General features: G+C 43.6%; 1 protein-coding gene across 2 annotated transcripts in view; it reads left to right on the top strand.

The window, feature by feature from the left end:
- The window catches only part of DGKI (diacylglycerol kinase iota), a 227521-nt gene extending 220180 nt beyond the window's left edge, over nucleotides 1-7341 (top strand). For both annotated transcript variants that reach the window (XM_050915190.1, XM_050915189.1), the window contains 3 exons: nucleotides 3765-3801; nucleotides 5693-5792; nucleotides 7225-7341. In XM_050915190.1, coding sequence (XP_050771147.1) covers nucleotides 3765-3801; nucleotides 5693-5792; nucleotides 7225-7341 — 254 coding nt within the window. The remainder of the gene's footprint in view (nucleotides 1-3764; nucleotides 3802-5692; nucleotides 5793-7224) is intronic.
- The last annotated feature ends 15184 nt before the right edge of the window (nucleotides 7342-22525 follow it).

The following is a 22525-nucleotide window of genomic DNA, read 5'->3' as shown; positions in this document are numbered from 1 at the left end:
CGTTACTCTTAGCACTGCAAAGTCAACAGTGAAGAGCCATCAGCGAGTTTGGATTTGCATCCTGACCAGATTCAGGAGTTCCAAAGAAGGCTTTTGGAAAGCAAATTTTGCTGCAACAGAGATGTATGTCAGGGACAAAGTTTGAATAGTCATCAGAAAGCAACACTGAAGGAGAGTGAGTTTGCCTGACATTTGCTAGTATGTCTAGATTTGCAGAATGTTTTAGGGTAGTGGGCACTTGTGAGGGGCCTAAGCAGAAAACAGCTTAGTTTTCCTAGAAGGCACAAGGTATAAAATAGTCTATTTTAATTTGCAAGTTTACCAAATTTTAGGTCAACATGGCTGAGAGAGAGTTACAATGGAAGGCATGCTCCTATAACCCAGCTACCCTCTATGTTACAGTGGAAATTCTGAGCTAAAAGATACTAGCAGTAAAAACCAGACGTTTAATCTTCACATCAGGTAAAAATGAGGACTGTGGAGTTGGGGAAAGGCTTGAAATAGTTCTGACTTTGCAGATTACTATTATTTTAAAAATACTCCCTCTTTGAAGGCAAGGAACCAAATCCAGTTTTGTCCCCCAGATAACAACCTCAATCAAATTTTTAAACAAAGAGGGTTTTGACAGATAAACACCCAGAAATGCTGATAATGTCCAACATTACTGCTTAAAGTAAATACCCTTCTTCCCCAGTTCTATGAAGGACTGACAGGACAAGGGACTGGCAGGGGTTAATAGCTGTGGGTCTCCTGTGGGTAGCTGTAACCACATCCATTGGAGAGGGCAGAGTATGCTGTGGGCTGGAGGCCTTTCGGACTGCATGGTGCTGTATATTTTGGAAATGCCTCTGAAATATGGTCATTTAGTCTCTCTTTTATGTTGTAGTGAGCTCAGCTAAAGGGCAGCTGCTCTTGAGCATCTCCTTCCCTTCCCTCCTCCCGTCCCCAGCTCAGGCTGCTTTGCCTCCTGAGAAATGGGAGAGGGGCTGTGGTAGAGTGAAAGGGGGCAGAAGGAGAGAAGGAAAAAAGTTAATAATTCTACACAGACAGTCTATCGGAGATGTTAAGGAAAGAGAGTGATCTCAGCTGGGCTTCCCCTCAGTGTGTCATGCTTTTCAGCTCCTTTCATGCGAGCTTCTCCCCACCCCCCCTCCCCCGTCCCCATCCTGCCATTCTTTAGCCCCCAAGTCGCGCTCTCTCCTTCTCTCTCTCTCTTTTTTTTCCTCCCTCCACCTCTCCACACATTTCTATCTTTTGTTTTTATTTCCCCCCCTGCTGTTTTTCTTGATAGAAATCTCACTCATGCATTTCCCTTCCGGATTTCTATTGGGTTATTTTGTCCTCTCTCTCTCTGCGCCTTGGTCCCCTTTTCTTTCTCTGCCTCTTGTCCCGGAGTAAAACAGCCGCCTCCCTGCTGGGTCAGGATGACAGTGCCGTTAGCTTTCCCAGTGCCAGCCCTTCCCACATCTGTGCAGCTTTTGTCCCGGGGCAGAGGGGGATTTGGAATGGTCGGTTGGCAGCGCCAGGGAGACTGATGTAAAAATGAGGTCCAAAAAAGAGGGGAAAGGGAATTAGGAGGAGGGCGTGAGATGGTTTAAGAGAAGCACAAGTGAAAATAAAATAAAGAAGTAAAGGGCACAGCTCAGGCTGTGTGTGAGTTGGGACATTCCAGCTTCAGAGATAGGCCAGAAAGAATGAAATGAATGAATCCTGGTACCGCGTTGTGCTGCTAATCGATTAACCCCAATATCTGGCCCTTATGTATGACTGGGATGGAGTCGGGGCACACCCATGAAATGCTTTATTTGGGACAGTATCCAGGAGAGCACCCTTCGCACGCAGGCGGGATGTACCTGGCACCTCCTCAGGTCTGTACTCACAGGCTGCCCGCTCAGTCCTCAGCACTCAGCTCCTCTGTCCCAGCCTTGCTGTTTCTTCCTGCTCCAGGCCAGTTTTCCTTCACCCTTGGCTTCCTGTCTCTCCAGACCCACTCTGCCCCAGCTTCTCCTCCCTCTCAGGTCATAGTCTTCTAACTTCTCTCCATCCTTCCTCCTAATATTTTAATGCCTTTTTCCACTTACCAGGGCAAGTACCTCTATGTTTAATGCAGCCAGCCCAGTCACCCTGTTCCACCTTTGCATCACAACCTTCTTTGTCCCATCCATGAACAGAAATAATAGTTTACTTGGCAGGGTCTTTTCCAACACACTGCAGGCCATTCCTGGTTACCTTTCACTGGGATGTGGCATGCCATGGGGAATTGCCTCTGTTTTTGAGAGAACATGATTTTCTCCTGGGGATGTAAAGGAGTCTTTTTCTTCATATGTGTTTTTTTTTTCTTTTTAGTTTCTCAGGCATTATCTTTCTTTCCTCTCAACAAGGGGCCCTGCTTAGCCCCCTGTATCCTTCTTCATGCTTATGGGAGCTCAGGGGTCGTGAGTGATTCTTCTTTTTGATAGGGAGGAGTGAACACATAACTGCCAAGTGCGGAGATGGGGATGTGTGGCAGTAGAGTCAGGGTGCTGTGCATTAAAAATTGTCAGTGTCTAATGAGTTTGGAGAACTGCCATGATAGGTATGCAATGCCCTGTGCACTGGGGACTAAGCATGCTACTTTTTTGACCACCCCTTTCCCATGATGACAGACGATGAAGTGAAGGAGCTACCTGCAGCTCCAGGAGCTGAGGCAGCTGGCTGCCCCTGATGATACTGCCTGTGTATGTTGTAAAAGCAGTAAGGGAGAGACAGGCTGCTCTGACCCATTTTGACACACACTCAGAGTGAAAGGAGTGTAGAGAGGTTGTGTGTAGGCCTTTGTAAGCAAGTAGTGTGAAATTCCTTAGTTTCAGGTGAGATTTGCTGTAAGCTCTTGAGGACTCTTGAAGTTCAAAGTGTGCTGAAGAGAAACATTCATGCACAGGAAGGAAAATTCCTGTAAAGTTTCACTGTTCCCCTTGCTAACTGCCCCATACCACCTGGCACTACGCTCCAGAGCAGTGGAGAGAAGAAGACGACAGACTGCAAAGAGAAAAGTTTTTCTCATTTCAAATGCTATCCAGATCCTAGCCTTTCCATATCACTGTAATTTAGTGATGGAATTTGCTGCTATAAACATCTGCCTGTAGTGAATATCAAGGACAAAAGAACATTAGTATAAATGCATTATTTTGTCCCACTTAACAAAAATCTTTTCTGTTTGTTTTAATCTTACTTTCCTGATCATTGCTAACCAGTAGAGTACAGGATTTGCATATCAATATAAAGACCGCTGGGAATATTCCACCCTGATCTACATTCTGTATAATGCTATTAAATGGAGTAGCACAGGGATGTCATTCAGGATGGAATTTGGCTAATTTCAACTTCCTAATGACATTTTCCCTCTAGTACTAACAATAGATTTTAACTTGCAATATATCAAGGTTTCCAGTATATCAGCATTTTCAATGCACTGTACTTATGTGAACCACTTAATTGAGCAAGGTGAAGAGTGAGAAAATAAACTCCATGAATATTCATTCCCAGTAGAATTTAGAGGCTGCTACTCCCTGGTGCTGATACTCCAGCAGTGACTGTGCATTCAGAATTTTGCTAGTGCAAGGGCTTGCGCAAGCAAATATTACCTTGAAGTTCAGCATATTTGTGCAAATTGAGCTTTCAGTTGGCTTCTTTTACTTATTTGCACCGGGAATCTTCTCCTGGTAGTCGTACTCTTCTAGTCATGCAGACAAATGCTATATGACATACCTGACTGTCTTTTGCAGGTCCATCTGAATTACTGGACATGACAGACAGTGAAACGTAAGTACAACCTACCCTGCTCTTCACATTATGTGCATTAGCCTAGCAGACTTCTCCTGTTTTTCAAGTGCAAACTTTCAAATAAAAAAGCTTGTAAAATGGCACAGCTCTTCAAAAACAAACAAGCAAACAAAAGTCCCCCTAAACCCAAACAACCACCACCTCATATGTGGCTTTCTGCCCTAAAATTAATGTTTCTTGAATTCCATAAAGGACTTCCTCTCTATTCCTTCCCATGCCTCCTTAATCTTTCTCAAGGAATACACATCCTGCATTGTGCTTCAATGTTTCTGGCATCCAGTTGCTGAGGGACCAACCTGAAGAGTAAATTCCAGAAGTCAGGAAATTACTTTTCTTGCTCTACACTTTTTCTTCAGTCCCTTCTTGATTCATCCAGGGTGCTCTGCCTCAGCTGTCCCAAGTGGCCACAACCTGTGCAGTTGAAGATTTCTCTCAAGTAGTTAGAACCTCAATCACCTCTGTTGTTATTAAAAAAAAAAAAAAAAAAAGACTTTCCAATTCCCAACTGCTCTACGTCTTGTTGTATAATCGAGGTGTCACAAACAGTATGTAAGGGAAGAATGAATAATCCTGGGAAGTGTGTGGAATATATGGGAAGCAAAAGTCACCTTTCTCAGAGGGGTTAAACATACCATTCCTCATCCAACAGTGCCCTCCTCTGCTAACAGAGAACACCAGAAAGGTTCTGCACAAGGTGCACATGTGCAGTCCAGGGGTGATGGAGTCTGGATGGACTGCCTGTTTCTCTTCATCCAGTAGCATAGCACAGCCACTGAAATAAAGTGCAAGTGAACATGGCTATGAGGGCTTCCCTTTACAAAGGTCCCTCTACCTCTAGCTCTTGAAAAGGGAAGGTTCAAGCCGTAACTGGCAGCCTGAATTTGTCTTTTGATCCTCAGGGGGAAATCAGATAGTATCCCATTCTGAATCTAGTTCTCATGCAGCAGAGGCAGATTCATTACAAGGTTGCCTATTAATATTTCAACTTGCCCTGTCGAGGACTGGGGCTGAAATTCCTTTATGCACTCTCACTTTCTGGGTAGGTAGGTGCAAGATTTGTCCTACTACACATATTTCTTGTCATTTGTTATTTTGGAGGTTATGTAATGGCCCTACTTGTTGGACACTGGTATTAAGGACACCTTTTCAACCCACTCAAAGCATACTTTCCTCCTCTTCCTAGGCATATCTAGATAGATTTCTTTACCCTCGGTACTACAGTCAGTCTCAGAACCCTGTTACACATTGCCCCAGTCTGAGTAAGGAGCTTTGCAATAAGTCTGCTCCCATTACACAGCTTTCTCTTTTGAAAAGCATGTGCTCAAGCTTCCCCAGTAGCTCACCAGTCCAGTGGTGGAAAAAAAACCCCACAGCTCTTGCTTTCATACATCCAAGAGAGCAGGGTGTCGGAACCAGGGCAGCAAGTGCACCAGTCATGGCTTTGATGGGCAGGATTTTTCTAGGATGCGTCCAAGAATGAGGTTGGGGAAAGAAATTGCAGGAAGAAACAAACACTGTTGCTGTTTTGCCTGCTGTGAAATAAGAAGGTGGCTAGTTTGTCTTTGCAGCAGTTAGCAGAACTGGTGGTTGGATGGGAATGTGACACTCAGTCCTTTGAATACATAAAACCTGTGCATGTTTCTTTCCCACCCCTCAGAAGTTCTTCGTCTGCTATTTGTGCATTGCAGGCTTTCCTACTGAGTCAAAGGATGTAGATGCTAAGGGAGAGAGTGCACAAGTCCACCTCTGCCAGCAAGAGGGAACCTCGCAGAAATACAGCATCCTTCTCTGTCTGTCCTCTGCACCTCATACTGCGTAAATGTACATTGGTGTGATGTGTCTCACTGCTGGTTTCTGTACTTTGGTCTAGGGGTGAGACAGCATTACATAAGGCAGCCTGCCAGCGCCATCGCGTCATCTGCCAGCTCCTGGTGGATGCGGGAGCCTCTCTGAGAAAGACGGACTCCAAGGTAACCCAGCCCCATCAACCAGTTATAAAATACTGCAGCCAAGCGAGACCGATCAGCATCCGTCCCTGCTGTTCGCATGATTGAGGCTTCCTCGTGTGTGCCAAGAGCAGCTCTTTTTAAACAAGCTATTTTTATTTAGAAAACTGTATTGATTTAAACAAGTACAAGAGACTTCAGTCCCCAACGTGGGTTGTCTTCACCATAGTGAGAGCCTGGCCTCAAACTATTCGGTGCATTGGGTGTGAATGAGGCATCTCCATGGCACAGCAGCCTCCTCCTCCTGTGTGGTCAAAAGAGAGGCCTGTGGGCAAGGACCACCTGGTGGAGCCTTGGTTTGTGATTGCATAGGGGCTGTGAGGCTTGATTATTGTGGCTGACTTGCTTTGTGAGGATGGCTAACCATTTTCTTTTGCCCTTGCTTGCCCCTGTGCTCACTGATGTGACACTAACCACAACCCTCTCTCAGTGTATGCTTGGCTGAGAAAGAAGTCTGAGCAGAGTTAAACCCTAGGAATATTCTGTCAATACAGCAATCTGATCACTTAGGAACATGGTCCAGAAGCTGCCCCTCTGGCATTTCTGAACATAAGCATCCTGTGGTCAGCAGCTGAGAGGTGGCTGGATCTCTGGGTTCCAGAGTCAGAAGCACCTTTGCTGCAGCAAGACAATTAAAAACAATCCCTACCATGCTATGCTGTATGGGGTAGCCTATAAGGGGGAGAGAGATCATCTCTCTTTCAGATGAGAGTACTGCACGTTGCAAAAGATAATTTCTGCAACAGCTGAAATCCAGACAAGTGGCTTCTGACTTGTTAATCATCTTCTGCCCAGGTATCCAAGGAGCTGGAGTGTTTTTGTGGAGATACATTAATGTGTTTGCAATATTTTTTCATAGTTTAGGGTCAAGACTTGTGGTCCAATTTAACAGTACATGTAAGGTAGCTCAGATAACGGAGTAGCAAATTGATGCACTGAAGAATGTTTTGTACTTGAGATAGAATGAGACACATTGAACTCATCTCAAATGTTGGGCATCTCTTTCTGCACATCCTTAGCAAAGTGTGTAGTCTGTGAAGTGCACTTTTCAAGTGTTAGCTACAGCACTGTGCGTCATATTCATTCACATAGGGATTGTAGCCCTAGAATGAAAAATCAGCTCCTTCCAGCATGTGAGCCCTTCTATGTGATGTATCAAATAGCATGTCCCTGCAAAACTGCATGATTTGTCCTAAACCACACAAGGACTTTGAAAATCTTCAGAATCTCATGACTCTGATAGAAAAACTGGACTTAACACCAACTTGTACAACAAATAAGTAAATTCTCCAAATTTGCTTCTGTCCTTCCTGTAGTAATTTCTGTGGGTCGTGCTTTCGTCTGTTCTTCTAAATATGTTAGCACAAGACTTTCTCTTCATGTTTCTTTATTATAGGGTAAGACCCCTCGTGACAGGGCTCAGCAAGCTGGTGACCCAGATCTGGCCTCCTACCTGGAGAGTCGACAAAACTACCAAATGGTTTCCCACGAGGATCTGGAGACAGCAGTCTGATGTCTGAAAACATCGAAGAGGATCCTTGGAAATCACAAGGGTGCACCTGAGACACTCAGGCATTGTATGAGGAAGAAGCTGATGGAATGAACGTGTCTCTCACTCTCGTGGAAAATACCTGAGGACATGCCACCAGTTTCTAAGGGCTACTGAGTCTTGCCACGGAACAGTTAGGTTCCATAAGTTAGCCCATGATGGATGAGGCGGGACACTCAAAGGTCTGTGGAATCCATGGGCCACGGAAATTTACCTTTATTGCTTCCAGCAAGTAGCATGAACTTCTCCCATGTTCATCTGTACAATTTATTTAAAAAAAAAAAAAAAAAAGGAAAGAGAAAAGAGGGTGTGGGGGAACCAAACTAACTGGGACATTAAAACACCCAACCAGACCCTCCTCCATCCCTACAGTTTCCTGCATTCCTTTTATTCTCCCATTCCCCTCACTTCTCATCAGTTAAATAGTACCTGTTATCTCTGTGTTAAGTCTTCACAAATGGTCAGGCAGTAGCAAAAAATTTGAGGAGCTCTGGATGCCCTTAGGAAAAACCCAACATTTTTACTGGCTGCATTCCCTCCCTTGCCGTCCTCTCGGAAGCTGCATCCTCCGTGATCAATCACTGGGGAGTTTTCTCACTTTTGGAGAGGACTCTGCCTATTGCCTTGTTTCCCAGGGTGTAGGGCACAGTTAGATTTACAGCAGTAACAAAACTTTAACCTCCTTATTGTTGCTGGGTATATGGTTACAGTATCCTCATGAGACAGTCACCTGTATGGAAAGGAGTTATACAGGATACACCACGTTGTATGGCAGAGCAGAAAGTTACCAGTAAGGTTTCTTACGCCACCATTGCGTGTATAATGACCGATCCGATTCTGCTCAGGTTTCAGGCCTGCCTAAAAGTTGATAGCTATTTTTTACTTTTGAAAAGATGGATTTTACACTGGGGAGAGATCTGTGCAAGACAGAGGGGGTTCTGATGGACTGACTTATGGACCCAGTCCCCTTTGCATTATGGCCAGAGGTAGAAAGAAGACCTAGAACATCAGCGGTCAGCCTAGGCTTGCTGCCGTCAACAAACGAACGAGCACTGCCCCAGTCACACTGCGAACAGGAAAACCTTCTTTGGCTGAACCTGTAAACTATCTGATTCCTCAAGGGAACAAAGTTTCAGAGAGGCTATCCCACTGGAGAAGGACAAGCGGCAGCTCTTTGCCTCGTTAACCACTATAGGCTCAGAAACGTAAAGTTGCTTAGCCACTGTAAAGGCCAGGTGTGTCTTCTGTACTTCTCTGTTCTCTGTCTTACCTCAAAGATTATAACCACAAAAGAAGAGAAAGCAAACACACATACACACAGGCATACACAAAATATTCACCTTCAGGTTTTCAATCACTACGGACAACTCAGCTGCCAGAAATAGCAGAGCTTCCACTTCCACTTTGTCTGACCAGTTCCCATGAAAACTCTCACGGCCCACTTTTGGCATAATTCTTGCAATAGAGTTTTGAATTTTGCTTTGTTTTTTGTTTTGAAAGATCCACCAGTGTTTGTTTTCACGCGCCTTGCTAGGTATAGGTCTCTGGTAGATGGTAATCATCGGGATTACATGCAGTTTGGAAACCATGAAAATAACTCAGGTCATTATTCAGATAAGTTTTTCTTCCTTGGTAGAAGTTGTGGAAATGAAATTAATGTGATTCTTTTTTCTTTTTCTTTTTTTTAAAACAAGAGTGATTGTTGTGGCAGGGAGGGAGGAGCTGAAAAATATATTTTTTATTTTTTTCTGTTTTCAAAAGTTCATTTGATACGAGCAAAATATTTCTTTAGTATTTCTTCCTCTGGAAGGAAACTATATATATTTGTAATCTATAGATCAATGGCGACATGAAATGTATTTTGTCTTATTTTCTGTCTTTACCTTTCTTGTTTAAAAAATAAAATATGAAAGCCAAATTCCTTCCCTTGATAATCATCCAGGGGCTTGTGGTGAAGGTCAGTATGTGTATATATTAGAACAGAATTTGGCAACTGTTAAAATAAAAAATTGGACTGTAATTTTGGTGTATGTGAAATTTCCACAAGGAAGATCCTCACCCTGTGGTTTCATGGTAGGCCTTGCATCATTTCCCAGCTGTGAGGAAACACATTACTATAATATTTCTCTATATTAGAACAGAATTTGGCAACTGTTAAAATAAAAAATCAAGAGTATAATTTTGGTGTATGTGAAATTTCCACAAGGAGGATCCTCATGCTGTGGTTTCATGGTAGGTCTTGCATCGTTTCTCAGCTGTGAGGAAAGACATTACTGTAATACTTCTATATATTTGACAAAAATAAGAATTATATTAGTATCAGTTTTATCTTTTTGCTTTGTTTTACTGATGTGAGAAACGGAGGAAGCTTCAGTGACACCAGGGGCTTGGTTCTGTCCTGTGCTGAGGCCAGACTGGGGCCTGAGCAGAGGACAGTCAGTGAGCCTGTTGCAGCTCCCTGGTCCTTTAGTCCCATGAAACAGGTGGAGCAGTAAAGGCTTGCTCTAATCACAGGTAGCTTCCAGAGGCCACATGTGAATTATGATAAGGGAGCTGGGTCTGGTCCCTCTCTGTCCCCAGTGGTCCTCCCCTCAGTGAGACATCCCTCGTGCCTGGGGGGTGGCTGCAGCAGGGGCTGGCTCTGGAGCAGCTTGGCAGGACGGGCAGATTTCCTGAGCTCCTTTGTGCCATTCGGACTGCTCAAAGGAGCTTAGAGCACACGAGAGAGTCTGGCTTGCCTTCTTCCCTGGCAGCTGGAGTGCGATGATCAGAGTGAGCCTGTTGTGCCTCTGGAAAGCTGCCCGCGCTGTGTGCTCAGTAGGAGGCAGTTACTGGATGATGAAAATAAACCCCAGCACTGGAGATAGGACAGGAGCTGGCTGTATGTAGTGCCTTTAATATTCAAGGCGTCCCAAAGCACTGCACACATAATGCATTAGATACTGGTGATGTATTGTACTTGTAGATAACAGAGCATGTATATTCTTTTCTGCAATGGCTCACACACGGCCAGGCATATCAGAAGTTGGTTCACTGAGGGAAGGAGTTTGGGGCCAGAATGCTGCAGGATTATTCCTTACCCCTTTTCAAGTGCAATGGGATTCTTGATTTTGGACAGCCACCAGAAGCAGGCAGACTCTGCAGCAGTTAAAGGTGCCACGTGCGTATTGAATCTGTTGAGCACTTGGGGTCCAGGTTAGTACAGTGTCATTGTGCCTGCACTGTGCAGGGCCCAAATTTCAGTGTGCAGCTGAGAACCCACTTAAATTACATGTAAAACATTTTGATTTACTAGAAGTGTCTGTTCAGTGGCTGTGTCTATTTATGTGTGTATATTACTATATATATGTATATTTATAAATATCAGTATGCATATATATAGATGCACACACACATATGTGCACACACTTAGAATTGTGCCATTTGAATGACAAAATACCTAGGGATGCTCAGCTACTGAGGTTGCTGGACTGACAAAATGTCATTTTCCATTTTAATTTGTTATTAAAGGGGACCCTTTTCAGTAGAACTGAGGAGCTTCTGAATTGTTCCATTGTACTGGTTTTACTATCTCATTTTGGAGTTCAACGGAGGGAAAGAAAATATTTATAATGTTGATAAAATAAACTTACTTTTGTTATTTAATAGCATCAGTTACTCTTATTATTTCATGTTTCAATGCTAGAGGTATCTCTATGTGTTATCCAAGACATGACGATGTCATACATTTCTCACTAATTATAGCATCTCTCAATATTGTGAGGTGTGAGGCTGAGTGACTCGTAAGACAAGAGTTCAAGGCAAATTTTGTCTGTTACAAAACAGGCCTCAGACTCCAGTGGCTCTTTCACCATTTTATGTGATGGCTTGTCTGTGTTTTAGTACTTTAAGATGTCTGTAGATGTTTTTTACTGATACCTGTCACCCTTGCTCTTCCCCAGCAGCAGTAGAATTGCTCAGTCTCAACTCATGGTGCTGTAGCCTGGATTCGGACTACACAGGATGTCCCCTGCTACATGAGGACTGTCATATAGAAGCATCATAGACTTAAAGAAAATAGAACAAAATTGATGTTTTGTTGCCATTGATCTTCCCAGCTGTATTTGCAGAGCTGATGCTGTTGTGCATGAATAGATGGGGCACATGGTTTTTCTGGTGGTGTAGCTGTGGGAGGTTTGTTTGAGTAGTATTTAATGGCCTCTTTTGCTCATTTTTGTCTTTGTCTTTGCTGTGACAGTGACACACATGGTAGTGAAAGCCACTAACGCACAACCTCACCTAGAAGGTGGCTACTTTCCTTTCAGCCATCCCAGATGCCTCCTGTGTGGTATGCTTATGTGTTGACCCTTCCAGTATATCAAAAGCATGTTGAGATGATCTGACTCTGGGCAAAAGCTATGAAATGGGCAAGGTACATTGGTAGCTTTAAGCTTGCTGGGAGTTTAATGGTACTCAAGAAATGTATGGACATGCTGGGAATTTGGATGCCTTGAAAAGACTCCAAGGACAATTCTGTCCTTGCGCTTCATGTACTCCAAGAAGGAAGCAGTTCCTTGTGCTGATCCATTTGAGGTCTGTCATTTTCTTACCCCCGCTTTTTGCTTCTTTTGCTCCAGACTAACATCCATGGAGAAGTATTTTAGAAGAATGGTGTTTAAGTTTGTTGAAAGTAACATTTCTATCTCCATTATACCTATTCTTTTCCATTCATTAGACATTATTTCCTCTCTTTATTTTCCTCACTGAATCTGAGCCAAAGCGACATTGGGTTATTAGCTTCCTAATTAATCTAAAGCATCAAATGTCAGTATCTTCAGTCATTTCAGCAGTCCTGGAAACAGCTTATCATATACCTGTGCCTTTCTGGATACTTGTGAAGCTATAGGACACAGTATTACAGGGTTCACTGTGGTACTCATCTTCCCATTTTGCTTTCTTAACAACAATGTAGGCAACTATTTTTCTTAGTAATGGATAGCTACAGCTTTAAAATCCCATGAGCTGCCTGCCAAAATCTGTTGATTGCAACAGCAACTTAGTAACGTGCTAAAAGTGATTTGGTAGCATATTGATGAAGACCAGAATTTTATATGGAGCATGTGTCTCGAGCTTCAGTGCTTTAACTCCCTTTGGAAGGGCAGGATGCAGCTCATGGCTGCGCTGTGGAAATGTCTCAAGAGGAGCTACAACCCAGCCCTGCACCCAGCTCTTGGGGTGAACAGAATATCTGTAGGAGTCAGGATGTCTCAGCCTTTGCTGAGGAGTTACCAGTACAGACAGACTGCAGCAGCTCGGCACTTGGCTTGGGCTGCCCAAAAGTACGCCAAGTACTTGGGCAGTTTCTCGCCTCTAATTGTATGTAAAAGCTGGCTTGGGAGGGATGGACTACCCAGCAAAGCAGTGACCATGGCTAAGCATACTCCAAGTTGTGCCATGGCACCACGCTTCTCTGGACTGCCTACCTGAGATCCTCCGCAGGTACCAGAGCTCAGGGGCCTCCCCAGCATGCTTCCAGCACCGCTGCCCATGGTGGTGCCCACAGAGAGTGGTATTCTCTCATCCCCTGTACATGTGCACTGGAGCAACACCCCCCACCTTGGCCAAGGGATTTCCTGGCCCATGTATGGAGCCGTTCCTGCAAAAGGGGAACAGTCCCTCCCTCAGGCCTTGATCACACCAGTAAATTAATTACATTTGACTTCAGTGATTAGGCAGGCTTAGAGCTGAGTAACCTTAGTGTATTCGGCCATCAGAGTGCATCTTGTCTCCTGCCTTATTTATAAGGTGCCACATTCCAGTCTCGGCTGCAGTTTCTTGTTTCTCAGACTGCTTTTAAAAAAAAAAAAAAAAAAGACAATCTATCCTATGGAGTACACATGTATCTAGTTATCCAGAGAATGGAGAAGACAGGCAGCTCGTTTTAAAAAACCCTCATTCTGGTGTAGCATGCGATGACTTCTAAAGTCTAAGCAGGGGGATGCCTTGCAACAAAAGCATTTGTTTCAACATAAACACATCTATAATTCAGGAAATAGTTTGATGCTTAGCCCTTTAAAAACAGTCAGCTTATGCTCTTGGATCCCCTACATGGAAGAGATATTTGAAATCTAAGAAGGCAGCGATTCTCTTGACAGACACATACAAGAAGGTGAATACCTGAGAAAGCGAAAGACTTACTTTCTTCAGAAATTTGTTTCTATTATGTTGCCCTCATCCACTGGAAACAGAACCCTGATTTGGGAATGCTGTTTCAGAGCTCACCAGTATGTTAACAGCTCCAGCATTCATATACAAAGTGCGTAGAAGTTGTAGCATTTTGGCATGCAAGAAATAAGCACTACTTCTTTTAGCAATATAGTACTACATATGTAATTGCTTCATCTAGAGCCAGCCTCCTTCTTCTGGCAAAGTGTAACACCTGGCTCTTCAATTAGTCCCTGTCTAGGAGGCTGCTTGATGTGTAACCTACCACTCAGCAAAGTGCGCGCAGCGGCAATCCAGTGCTCCATTATGACGAGTGCTGCAGCAATTATCTAACTTACTAATGCATGAACCACAGTAGCAAATCATGTCTTAGTGTTACACTTTATTTTAATGAGAAAAATGGCCGCCTGGTTCCAACTGCCTTAATGACCTTCAATTATCACTTTTTCCTCAGCCTGTGGCCAAGCAGAGGGAGAAGGCAGTCCCTGTTCCTACACGTATTCAGGAATCCAGGTCCTGTCTAAGAGCTGTAGGAACCAGTCAGGTTTGTAGGTATGGAGAAGCAGCTCAAGAAGCTCTTGAGCCTAATGCAGCAGACATGAGTGATTTCTACTTGGCTAATTAGGCTCTAATAGATAGTTCCACTTTTCTAGGGCTTTTTTTCCTGTATGACATTCACACAAAAAATGAAAGAAGGCAAAATCAGAAAAGCAAAGCTAAGCTGACCCCTAGGAATGAGGACCCTACAGAATAGTTTCCATAAGCATTGCTATTTTCTGGGTAGGGAGTTGCAATGCTAGCTATTGAATATCACTCTAATGAGTAATTATGTACCATAATTAGATGTATCTACTTTTAATAAAGTGAGATGGGTGCATTTCTTCTCCAAGCTCACTGCTCCCAATATTTATGTAATCCAACTGCAGGGGGTATCCTGTTCCTGCCCCCGCAGGGATCACCGCACAGGCTGGTGGGGCACACCCTTCTATTTGCAAATCTTGAGCCTTCATGAAGTGAGACATGAGCCCTAAGTTGTGCAATGACACCTCTCCCTGCTCCTTAGCCATACCGGAGGTTTTCCTCCCAAATGAATGGAAACAATGCCACATCAAAATAAATGATTGCTATAGGCCACAAAGTGAATAGCAGCTGTCTTTCCTCTCCTGTCCCCTGCTTCAGCCCTTTTCCTAGGACCGAGGTTTTTTTCTTGATCAGAATGGGAAAACTGTTGATGATGTGCCTGTTTGAATAGGAGATGGGTGCAGCTGTGAGTTGTTTTGTCCTGTGGTCTTGCCACTATTGTAATAGCGTTCTTATCTCCATGGCATGTGGGAGCAGTACATTCATGTCAAAGCTAAGAAAAAACTGAGCTTGCTGGCAGCTAATGGCAGGAAGGAAATGGAACATAATTTTATTTAAATTTGATTTTAAATAATCTTCAATGCTCTTTGCTTTTCCTTCCCCTTTTTAGTCTCTGTCCTTTTCAGACCTTCCTTACTGAAGTCTTTATTCTTTGATCACCCCTTCTTTCCTTAGCTCATGCTACCTTAATTTTTGACTGGAAAGGTCAAAATCCTGCTCATTGTGCTTGCCTCTGGGACACTTCTGCTTGACCAGTCACAGATGGTTGGATCTCCTCTGACCATGCCCAGACATGGGTAGGGAATGTTGAAATTCTGCTGTACTAGGAATGAGTTGGACGTGCAGCACTAAAGGCACCTCTGAGGGCAGTTGTAATGTCTCAGAATTAAGCAGATGGGAAGCATGATGGACGTGGGTATTTCACACCTGAGGGGCTGATTTCGAACTTTTCAGACTTAGTTTTAATATCAATAGAAAGAAAAATATTTTTTTTTGGTCTGCTGTCATGTTCCTTCCCTTTGTGATTTTCCTGTTAAATAATCTTTGCCTGGGCAAATGTGATTGCGTTACTCCGTGACGTGCTTGCAAGTGGCAGCTGCTTCCAACTGGTGAGCAAGTGTGCTGGTCTCTCGTGCAAAACGGCTTACCCTGCTACTGTACGGTTTTCTGCTCAGCATGTATCTCAGAAAAATCACAGGGAGATGGCAGAGGCTTATCAGGTTTTTTGTTCCGTTTACATGTCACTGCAGAGTGATCCTCCTCCATCTGTCTCCTTTGATCACGTAACAGCTTTGGGAGAAAAGTAAGTAAGTGGCTGAGCCTTCAAAGCACTAAGCAGCTCTGGGGAGCTTTGTCTCTCTCTAGCTTACTGCTGCACCTCACAGATCTGGGGAAAGGGAAGGGGGGGGGGTTGCCTTACATGCAGAAAGATCCACCGATCACCTTATTGGCAAAAGTAACAACTCTTTGGAGGCCACCTATTCCAGACACCCCACCACGTGCCAGGCGGAGTGTAAAATACATACAGACATCAGTAAGCCTGTAGGAGCTGTCTTCCTTTTTTAAGGGCTCTTCCAAGCTCTTTTTGTTTCTCTTCGTGGTGCCAGGGCAGGGGGCAGCCCCAGGATGGGCATTCCTGCCTGTTTCCTCTCAGCACAGCCTGCATGGGAATGCCCTTTGTAATGGGTGCCATCTAGCTGCCCTTACACCATGGGTTGCATATGCTCTGTGTCCTGTAACTCTATTGGAAAATGAAATAATCAAGGGTTAAAATCCCTTTCCAAATGGACTTGGGAGCTGCCAGCCTTGGCCACTGGCCCATCAGGGTGCAGGGCATTGGGGAGGGGAACATGGAATATGACTGCCAGCATTTCTCTGTAGAAATCTCCGCAAGGTGAAATGTGCTTTGACAGTGGGAAATGAAGGTTATTTTTCTTCTGCCCATATTTTTTTGTGCTGTAAACCCTGTGCCAGTCATTTTGGATGCAGCCAGCTTTTTGGAAGCAAGAGATTTTTGAAAGATTTTGGAAAGTCTAGCCAATGATATAGCTGAGGACTCATGTTCTGCGTCTCCCACACAAACCTTCTGGCAGTCCATGGAGGTTTCAGTGTCCTCTCTGAGTCAGTGAGCAGAACATTTTGCTACAAAGTACAGGCCTGTCTTTGTACCACTGTTATTGCTACTTCGCTTCTGCACAGCTCTTAGAACAGCTATGGCTTTGCAGCCTTGCACTGGGAAAAACCACGATGTGTTGTGGGGAAACATGATTCTTCTATGGACATAAATACTCATCAAGCTGCAAGTGTGTGCTAATGAAAATGTAATGTACGTAAGGACTGAACCTAGTTTATAAGACTGTCACTGCTAGCTCAGTGGGGATTTATTCTGAGCAAGAACCGACCTGTTGTTTTATTGCAAAACATAAAGGTTATGCAAAAAATGATCACTCTGTTTAATGATATGCTTCTGTCTCATGATAGTTTACAAGTCTTAACTGTGTGTCACATGGTTGTGTCACAGAATAGGGAAAGCACTTGCTGTGTGTTACAATTCATCAGCACGTCTCTCTGAAGGTACTGTGGTCAAAGGGATAGAGCAGAAGGTAGCAAATCAAGGGGTTGAGGTTTTATTCCTGCCACTGTCATTGGGTCAGTTTGGGTAAGTCATTTAACCTTCCTGTGCCTCAGTTTCCTTATCTGTAAAATGGGGATAATATCACCTCCCCATACGCACACAGGTAAGGTGCTTTGTGTTGCGAGGCCACAAACTGCTGTATATTAACTATTTATGAGTTTTTTGTCATGCCTTGTAATGTTGCTCCCATATAGTATCCTCCTCCTTTTGAACCATTTTTTGAAGGATGGTGGGAGTAGCCCTGTCCCATGCTTTTTAGTTTAGCTAGCTTAAATTGAGATAGTAAAGAGTGCTGGAGGATGACAAGTTTCTGATGAGCTAGTTTGCACTTCTCATGCTTGATTTCCGTGTTTGAGCTATCTTGTATTAAAAATTTTAACTCAGGTGATATTTCCAGTCAATGAAAGCATTCAGGTGGTTGCCCTTCCTCCAGAGAATAATATTTTGCTGATTTTTAGAGCAGTTGTATTCCATTGTATTGAGTTCATTGAGCACAGTGTTTCATTTGGGAGAGCCCATCTCAGAAATACCTCTTTCTGTCACCTCTATCCTATCACTGAGGTATCACAGCATCTTTTCCAACAGCCCACAAATCACCACTTGAATTTGTTGATGGAAAATGTTTCTGGGGAATAAAGCCAAACATCTAAGGGAGCAGACTCTTTGGCCTTCACACTAGCATCTCCACTGGCCACTTGGCAAATAAGAGATGAAAATTGATAAAGAACGAGGACAACAGTTAGCGAAGAGTTAGGGAACTGGAGGTACCTCCTGTAAAAAGGAACAAGGCTAAGAAGGAGTCATCGTCACGTGGGATGGTGATGAACAGGCTCATGATGGAAAGGCTGAGTTTCCATTGGGCTATATAGTGGATATTCACTTGCTGCTTCCTGGAGATGATGGAGGAAGGATAAAGGACAGATCCTGATCTCCTCTGCACTGAGTTCACTCCAGGTGAACCAAGATGTGACAGAGGTCAGAATCTGGACCACTCCATGATGTGTTTAGTCCCCTGAATAGAGCAGTAAAGCCAAATAACAAATACGCATATTCAGCCAACATTTCATGGGCATCCAGAGTTCCAGTATTTGTACATATCCTATTATCTGAACCCACATCTGTTCCAGGAGTTGTAATAACATCACAAAGGGCTCTTTTATGCTGCCTGACCCCATGCATAATGCCCCGGAGCTGTGCATCATGAGGCTGCCAGCTGGCAAAAGGAATCCGAGGCATGCAGCAGCACCCATGAAACGAAGCTATATGTTTAACAGAGAATCAGGGTCCAGGTAATTGGCAGTGAAGGGGGATATGGGAAGGGGGAGGGTTTTTTTGTAACAAAGCGAGAAAGTATTTTCTTCCCTGATTTTCTTGCATTTCCTATTTATACAAAGTATCTTGATCACTGTGTTGCTAAACAATGAGATTTTAAACTGGGGGAAGAAGGAAACCTGTATACAGCGGAAGAGCTGGTTACTGTTCCTTTTGGACACTTTTTCTGTATTGTGACTTGTGTGGAAATGTACAGAATAAAAGTGAAGAAGCGCATGCCTTGGCTGGGCTGAGTTTCCTTGTGTTATTTGCCAGTGGAGCTGGGTTGCTGCTTCTGGCAGAGTGAAAAGACTGGTGTGACTCGAAAATTGTGAAGAGTTAGGGGAAATGGAGGAAGGGGCTTGCATCCCCTTCAAATTCTGTGTGTGTGTGTGTGTGGCAGTGCAAGGCAGGGATGGGAAGGGAGTGTTTAGCCTCCAGATAAGCCAACTTCAAGGTCATGGTAATGAAAAAGGTTAATGATACCCTTAATATTTCCAGGGAAATCTCAGTCCTTCAGTAAGCTCAGATTGTCAGCACAGCATTCAGTGTGTACAGGAGAGATCCAGCAGAGATTAGCAGGGCTATAGGTCACCTCAGGGTCTTAGCTATGCATCTCAGGAGCATTTTTCCAGCGCACTCTCTGATTTATCCCCCAATTATCTTAGGTTCTCAGTTTAGCGCTGTTTTAGACTAACCCATGAGCATATAATGGCTCTGTTTGTTTCTGCCCAGCTGTGTGTGACTGAAAAAATTTCTGTCACGGCCATTGCTTGCTTTCTTGTCTTCAGCAGCTGCCCTCCCTGCCCCACTAAGGAGCTTCTGCGCCATTTCTGACACCAAGTTTTCGTGGCCTCTCTCCCGTGCAAGTCAGTATTTCCTAACAGTTCCCTTGCCTCTGCTCTCCCATCCTGAAGTCGTATTTCTGAGTCCTTTTGTGATGTCTCCTTTGCGCTGTCTCTCTGGGACAGCGTCTGCCACAAAAACACCTCCCTCGCACATGGTTCTGGCTCCCTCCTCAACTCCAAGCCCTTTGATGCTCACCGGTGCTGCCAGCAGCCAGCTGTGTCCTTGTCTCTTTTAAAGGATATCTTAAGCCCCCTTTTCCTGCTGTCTCAGACAGCCTAAGAATATTATTATTAATAATAATAGCGCTAAAAAGACTAATTGTTCTGCCTGTGCAGGACTGGCCAGAGCTGGATGAGGATGTAACCTAGTCATGAGTTACACTGGGCCTTTCTGCACAGCGAGAAAGCACTACCAAGAACAGCTTTGACGTTCATAAGCACTCTGGTACAAAGCACTAACTCCTCTGGGGTCCTTTGCAGTAACAAGCTGCACCAAATGGCTGCCAGCTGCTCCCTGGGAATGTCTGTGGAGAAGAGATGCTTTTTGATGTGCTCAGAGCTGCCCTCACAGCAACATCTGGAGGTGTTCCACCACCTGCAGGCAGAGCTGCTCGGCGGTGTGTTTAAAAAAAAAAGAGAGTACAGCTTTACATCCTACCGGTTTTGCACCCCAAATTCTTGAATGTGTGTGGCCTTGCACGTGTATGTGGCTCTGAAGAGAGTCCAACTGTTGCTTCCCTTGTCCATTGTAATTTGCCCTTGTTCCGCAGCATGTTAGCTGCTTCAGGGCTGATTTCTAGCCAACTTACCCTATAAAAATCTTTCATAAAGCTGGTGAAATTCATATATATATATACACATACATATATATAAATATCTTTAAGTGGGGAATTCCCTTTTTCATGCAACCTTTCTTTACATATGAAATGTAATAACTTTTAACTGTTTCTTTAAAAAGCTAAGCCTTTCATAGAAGGAATGTAGCTACAATGAAAAAAAATCCATTCTTGGGAGGAAAAAAAAAGAATCCTGACAGGAATCATTTGCTTTGAAAAAAAAACCCAAACCCCTGCAGTTTCACTGCAGCCAAGTGACTTCAGTATTTCCCTGCAGTTAAAATGTGGTACTCTCTCACAAGGGATCTTTTAAACTAGGTAGTGATGCTTGTAAGAGATGTTGCCAAGGTTGTTAAGTTTAAAAATAGGTAAATATTGGAAGCGGTCCCATAATTTCAAGGTGTTGGGTCTCATATTTTCACGTTCAAGGGTTGATATTGATACATGAGTATTATATTTGCAGGTGTATTAGTTCACAGCAGCCATACCACAGGACAAGGAAACTTTCAGAGCTGCTCCCTCTCTTCTTCTGCCCTGTCTGTCCATAATCTTAAGTGACACTAGGGATGTATGAGTGTGTGTGTCTGTGTGTGTGTTTGTCAGGAACTGTTTTTATGTGAATGTGGAGTTAAAGTGAGTGTGTCAACTGCATGGATCCTGCTGCTCTCATTCAGCAAGGCAAGCAGTCTCGCAGGTAGGAAGGTGAGCCATGAATCCCAAGACCCAGAAAAATAAAGATTTTGCATCCCATGGATATGAAATGGGAGCTACCCGCTGGGAGTTAAACTCAGATGGACAATCTGTAGTGTGATAGGAAGCCAGGTGAAGCACTACCTGGTTAATATCTGTAATCAGTTTGCTATCTAATCAGGGAGCTAACGAAAATCAGTAGCACTGACTGCCAGAAGAACTTTTGACTGCAGCCTCGTTTGTTCTACATTTGCCGCCAAAGCACCTAATGGCTTGGCAAGAAACTACACAGGGTAATTCACTCTCATTCGAGAGGTTTCAGCTTTTGGATGCAACGTTCTGCAGAAGTTAGAGGAAAGCAGGAGGCTTCTCACCAAAGGGTGGGTGTAGGTCAGCTCAGGTGGATATTCTGTTATGCTGGAGAAAAGGTGGAGGGCACATAGTAGTTGGAGGGTTGTTTGTTTTTGTTGTCGTTGTTTGGTTGGGTTTTTTTTTTAAGGGTGATAGGAGAATGAAGAAGATATTTTAAAATGAAATAGTACAATTAAAAAGGTAGCTCTGAATGGTATTTTGGATCCTGAAGCCCCATCCAGCCTGCACCACCATGAGTCAAACAATGCTGTTGTAATTCAGACTAGTGTTTGGTGTCTAGAATTTGGGGGTTTTGTTGCTGACATAATTAGCCAGCAGGCTGAGGATTGTGTTTGCTAGAAATAGGGTGTGATTACCTGCCTGCTTCTGTTAATGCATGTATATATCACAGAAATTTCTTTGCTGACAGAACTGATGATATTCTAACAAGCTCTGGTCTTTCTCACTCCATTTATGAATATATATTTAGCTCCAGGAGTATCTACGTTTTGCTAATGGGTCTCACTATCATCCCTGAAGAAGGTAATATCAGAATGCAAGGCTCCGTATAAATATAAGGGGTGATTATTCTGGCTGTTCACTCTTTTTCCTTGTTTATCCCTTCTGCCTTTTACCAAATGTATGATAGAAGGGCAGATATAATCAGTTGTGTCCAGTTGAATGAGATGATTACAGAATAAGGGGTCACTGAATAACTAACAGTTTCTCAGTGCAACACAGCTATTAGAAGTTCTCCATAGTCTTTCCAGTCACTTAAGGTTTTCCATTTTAATTTTCAGTTATGTGCCACCTAATGTTGCAGTGAGGGCGTGAACTTTGGTATATATTCACAGACATGACCAGAAATCATGTTATGGTAAACCAATGGACAGCTTGTAGATTGAAGCTTGTAGTTTGAAGTTTCCCCTAATAAAAAACCATGCGAGCAGTATGTCTGTAGCTGCATGAGTGCATGACTCCACAAGTCACCGTGAAATGCTTACACTGGATTTCCAGTCAAGCTGAAGTACTTGTGGTGCCCATCTCTAAAAAGTGACCTCTTCCTGGGAGACCTAGTTCAGTATTGCAGTGCTCTGCAGATCATTTGGGACTTTTTTTCATCCTTTAATAATGACGGAGGTCAGATCTGTAGCCAGAAGTTAAGCATCTGTGTACATATGTGAAGGAAAGAGAATAAGGGCTAATTAGGATTACGAGGCACTGTTTGATTTAGAGTATTAATACTCTCCAACCTTCTCATGTTTAAGATTTTTTTTTTTAAGTTTCTATAATTTTCTGTATTCTGATTTTGAAAAGCCAGCAATACAGTATCTGGATTATCCTCTTTTTTTTTTTCCTTAGCAAACACTGATATTAATCTTTCCAGAATATAGATTCACAGATCCTTCTAA

This window comes from Gymnogyps californianus, chromosome 1, assembly GCF_018139145.2.
Source record: "Gymnogyps californianus isolate 813 chromosome 1, ASM1813914v2, whole genome shotgun sequence".
Taxonomy (NCBI): domain Eukaryota; kingdom Metazoa; phylum Chordata; class Aves; order Accipitriformes; family Cathartidae; genus Gymnogyps; species Gymnogyps californianus.
This window is presented reverse-complemented; position numbering and strand designations above follow the sequence as displayed.